Source organism: Apis dorsata, unplaced genomic scaffold (genome assembly GCF_000469605.1).
Source record: "Apis dorsata unplaced genomic scaffold, Apis dorsata 1.3 scaffold_132, whole genome shotgun sequence".
Lineage (NCBI taxonomy): Eukaryota > Metazoa > Arthropoda > Insecta > Hymenoptera > Apidae > Apis > Apis dorsata.
Genome location: NW_006263425.1, coordinates 154,926 through 160,037, shown reverse-complemented (window position 1 = coordinate 160,037; position 5,112 = coordinate 154,926). Strand labels below are relative to the sequence as shown.

At 29.6% G+C, this 5,112-nt stretch overlaps 1 protein-coding gene across 1 annotated transcript in view; it reads right to left on the bottom strand.

Annotated features, from left to right (window-relative positions):
- Positions 1-5,112, bottom strand: part of LOC116185224 (inaD-like protein) — a gene marked incomplete at its 3' end in the record, with an annotated part of 20,794 nt that continues 15,682 nt past the window's right edge. Inside the window, exons 2-3 of the mRNA XM_031509219.1 lie at positions 3,640-3,782; positions 1-104 (exon numbers count right to left, since the gene is read on the bottom strand). Of these exons, the coding sequence (XP_031365079.1) occupies positions 1-104; positions 3,640-3,782 (247 nt within the window). The remainder of the gene's footprint in view (positions 105-3,639; positions 3,783-5,112) is intronic.

The window sequence follows — 5,112 nt, the reverse complement described above, 5'->3', positions numbered from 1 at the left end:
TGTCCCGCCGACAACGCCGCCGATGATGGACACACCTGCTCCCGCGGCCGCTGTCGAACTCGATGCTCCGGACAACTCATCCGTCGGCAAAGAGCTCCCAACGTCTTGAATAATAATAATAATAAAAAGAAGAAGAAGATCGATAAGATGAATTTAATAATATTTTTCTTTAAAAATTGTTGTTGTTGCGTTTTTAATTAAAAGTAAGTTGCATAAGAATGAAAATTTTTGAGTGAAATTTATTTGGAGAAGATTGTGAAAAGATTTCTAAATTTTTGGGCGATATTTTAGGTAATAATAGAGGGTAATAATAGAGAGTTTTGAAATGAAAATTTTATTTGTTGTTGGAAATTAAGAAGAGGAAGAAGGTTTAATTCGAATTATTAAATCTTTGTCTCATTTTCTGGTAAGTGATTTATGTCAGCAAAGTGATAAGGAGGATATGTGTGTATACATTTTATGAGATTTTCTAATGGGAGGGGTTGGAGGAATCTTTGGGCAACAGGTATTAGGTGCTCGCCGCTCGAGGATACGAGAAAAAAGTGGAAAAAAGTGAAAAGAAGTTTTGAAGAGTTTTGTAATTTTTTTTCGCAAGCCAACTTTCCCGGCAAAAAATTACCCGGAAGATTGCCCGATGATAATAAAGGGAACGTGATTTCGATTCTCGAAACTTTTCCATCAAGTGCAGGGACACGAAGGAAACGTGGCGGACGAGTTGGAAAAACTTTGTAAATTTTCTTTGCAATAATTTAAGGACTCGTCAAATTGGAAACTTTAAATAACTGATTAATGTTCGTAAAAAAAAAAGAAGAAGACGAATTGCGATGGAATCGTTAAACCAAATTATCCAACGCGAAAGAAAATGACAAATTATATTTATATTATATTTCTCTTTTATTTTCTTTTTCATTTTTTATTTCTAAATTATTTTTTTTACAAAGAATTTTGTAAAAATTAAAAAAGATTTATCTCGATTTTGACACATTTTCCAAAAATAAATAATTAATACTATAAATATCTTTATATCAACGAGTCAAAATATCAAACAAGTAATTTCTATTTGATTTATCTTTTTTCTAAAATAATTTTAAAAAAAAGTAAAGTTTATTCTACATATGAAAAAACATCCATCAAAATAAATCAAAAAACACCATTACTACTTAAATTAAAGAATCGAATCCAATCCAGCGAGTCGGACAAAATGGAAACTATTACCAGAAAACGAACAAACATTCGTTTCTCTGTACACATATTCCATTCTTTTACATGCTTTATTCGATATTCGTTCCAATCGAAAATGAATTAACAAATAATAAAAATTGACTCTCTTTTATTTATTCTCTCTCGAGACTGATTGCAACATGAGAAAAGAAACAAAGAAAGAGGAGGAAGAGGAGAGAAAAAAAAAAGAAAAAAGAAAAACAGAAGAGCAAACAAGAAGTTTTTGAAACGAAGGAAGAAAAAGGAAACAAAGTCGCGGAAAGTTGGTTTCTTCTTTCTTTTCCAAGTCTTTTTTGTTTTCCTTTCTTTTTTTTTTTTTTTTGTACATCCACAGTCGAGTGAAAAATTTCAAACGAACCTCGGATAAACTAAAAGCGAAGAGCAAAGTAAATTAATGGCATAAAATGGCTTAATTAATTGAAACGTACGTACGTTTCTCAACGTACGTATCTCTTGTCAGAAATGAACCGAGATACTACATACTTTCGATTAATTAATCGATCGGTCTTGTTTGTATTTCCTCTTCGATTTTATCTCTATCTTTCGTTGCTGTTTGTTCCATTACTGGCGCACCACGATTACCCCTCGATAATGGGGGACGAAAAAATTCTCCTCTCGATTTTATCTATTTCTCTATCGATTTATTAGATTGGTCATGTGGTTAAAATTGATTGCAAAAGAAAAGGAGGAGAACGAAAAATCTTTAATCGAATTGAAAATGAAGAGATTTTAATCAATTTTATTCTTTGCTTAACCATTGATTCATTAAATTAAAACGTTATATATTTTAATTCGATGAATCGATTAATTCTATTTGTTTTTTTTCTATCGATTTATTTGATTAATATAATTTATTTGAAAGAAAAATGAAAAAAAATATGATTTTACGTTTCCTTAATTTGATCCAATCCTAATTGATTATTGTAACACGTTAAAAATTTTAATGTCATTCCTATTTATCACAATTTGTCACGATTAATTTAATTAAAAAAAGAGAAAGAAATCATAAATTTTAATCGAATTGAAATACAATTAAAATACTATTAAAATAATCTATCATTTTGTGAATTTATTCAATTACAAGCCATCAATTTTAGTAAAACATTATTAAATTAATAAAATTATTAAAAAAAAAGAAGAAGAAGAAAAAGAAAAGAGTAGAATTATAAGAGAAAAGGTTTCAAAACTTTTAATCTAATTAAAATGCGATTAATTATTTAATGACATCGAAGCCACCCTCCATCACACTCCATTTCGTTATTTACAAAAATTTGCAATTTGCCTTCATACACATCATGAATAATCTAATTTACTGGTGCACGTGTCGTTTCTCCATCGCTTAGTTATTCGAAACTTCTACGTACTCTGGAGCCTTGGCTTGATACTTTGGACACCGTGTATCATATTCAAAAGTTCATGGTTAATTTAATTACCATCGTTTACCGGACTAATTTAATATTAATCAAGAAAACAATGAAGCGAACAAACGCAGTAGACAACGTCTGCAACGTTTAGAATCGACAGATGTTTGAAAGAATTATAGTGGAAGGAAGATAAATAAGATTTAACTGTAAATTAATTAAATGAGTAATGACAGATGTTTCAAAGAATGGAAAAGCAATAATTAAACAGATTGTAGTAACAGAATCAATAGTGGAGAGATAAATGTGGTATAAAGTTGTATTGGATAATAACAGATAAAGATTTTTAATTGTAAGTAATTTTAAATGAGTTATTGAACAATATATAGTGACAGATGTTTCGAAGAATTATGGTGGTATGGAGAGAGGAAGGAAAATTGAAGTGATGGAACTGTAGTGATGGAAAGTTGTATTGGATAGAATTGGCAATGACAGATGTTTCGAAGAATGTGCAGTAGTATAGATAGAAGATAAACGAGACTCGATATATTAGGAATAGTTATATTTTTTCGTGGAAGATTGAAATTTGCATTGAAAATTATACATTTTCATTAAATTGTAATTGATATAATAAATTTTTCCGGGGAAGGAGGAAATAGACTAGAGGGATTTTATTTTTTGACATAATCGCAATTTTTAAAAATATATATTGCATCTTTGTGAAAATCTGGGCAAAATATTTCGTACTAAATTCTGATTTTTTTAACGAAGAATTTGATGAAAATTTTTGGGGAAAAAATGATCATCCGTGCAAAAATTCTGCATGAAAAAATTTTGACGAACAGTATATCTGAAAATATCGATATTACATTTTGTTTTTTTTACAATTCAAATTTGTAAAATAAAATTTTATTCAAAAGAGCAGGAAATTTCCATTTTTCTAAAAAAAAAAAAAAAAATAAACTGTGCACAGTGCAGATTTAGCGATAAAAAAATTAGATTAGAGGATAAGATCAAAAAAAGGCCAATGAAGAGTAAAAAGTTGAATTCAAATTACCTTGAGTGCTTCTTGCTACGACCAACTCAACCAGACCACGTGCCTTCTGGAGGATTGAGATTGCCTGTTCATGAGAGATATTCGAATCTAATGGTTGTCCATCTATCGCCAATATCTGATCTCCCTCTACCAATCGGCCATCGCTGAAACAGAACAATTTTAAATTGTTAGTAAAATACACAGATTTTTTTTTGTTTATTATAAATTTTCACGGGGAAGCTTAATAATTATTTATTCTTAATCACTTTCTCATCGAAGAAAAGAAACGAAAATTAGAATTTCTTATTTATTATAAATTTTCATGAAGATTTCGTACACTTTTAATAATATTTCTATGAGAGTTTAGGAATTTTTTTATTTCGATGATTATTTTTTTAATTAAAAGGCAGAAACGTAATATATTTTACAAATAAAAAAAGGAAGATATTAAAATAAATTTTCATGAGAATTTCCCATATTTCGAGGAATTATTCCTCCGAGTACTTAATAATTTTTTGCCTCTTAATATTTTTAATTGAAACGTGTTTCAACGAATCTCGATCAATTTGCATTGCAGAGAAGAAATGGTATGTAAATGCGGCAGGTTTAAACCGTGACTATCTCAATTAGCCCGGTTTAATAGAATCTAATGGATCCGGGTATGTATTAATGGTTCGATTCGATGAAATTCTATTTAATAGAAAACCGGACGCCGAGAGTGATATTAAATTTCTCTCTATCAACATATGGCTCCTTTGCATTCCTCGCAATAACTTCGTTTAATCTTCGATATTCCAATAAAAAACCATTTTATTATTTTATCATATTGAATTCGATCACATCGAATGTCGTGCTTTTTATTTATTTATCGAATTCGAGGAATTACAAAAAGATATTACTGATAGCATTCATTCTGAAATAATTTCTATTCGTTTTTTAAATAAATTGAATATAGAAAATTATAGAGTTTCGATTAGAGGAAGGATCATCTTCTTCCACTTCGTTTTCGTAACTTTTCGTAACTATTTCTTTCGAATTTTATTTTTTATTTTAAGCAAACAAATTATCAATAAGGAAAGAAAAATTATTTTTTTTCTTCCATCCAATATTCTATCTTGATATTTTTGCAATTATTTTTATTTTTAATTTTCCACGATTGTGAGGCTGCGTATTTTAAATTTCGAATAATAAAATAAAAACAAACAAAGAAACGAAAGAAAGATAGGTTAATTATCTTTAACTGAGATAATTTTATATATTACAGAATTTATATTCGGAAAGGCGCACCTGCGCGAACGGAACCGCGGTTTTTGGCCGAGTTCCAAAAAACTCGTACACTGTCAGAAATCACCTGACAGTCCGTCTTGTCACGTTGATTTTCGCTTTTGAGCTTCAGATCTCATGACAGATTGCGACCGACCGCGTGACAGAGCAGGCATACACTGGGATCTCTGTTATCGGAATCCTTCACTGTCCAAACATTCTGTTATCTAA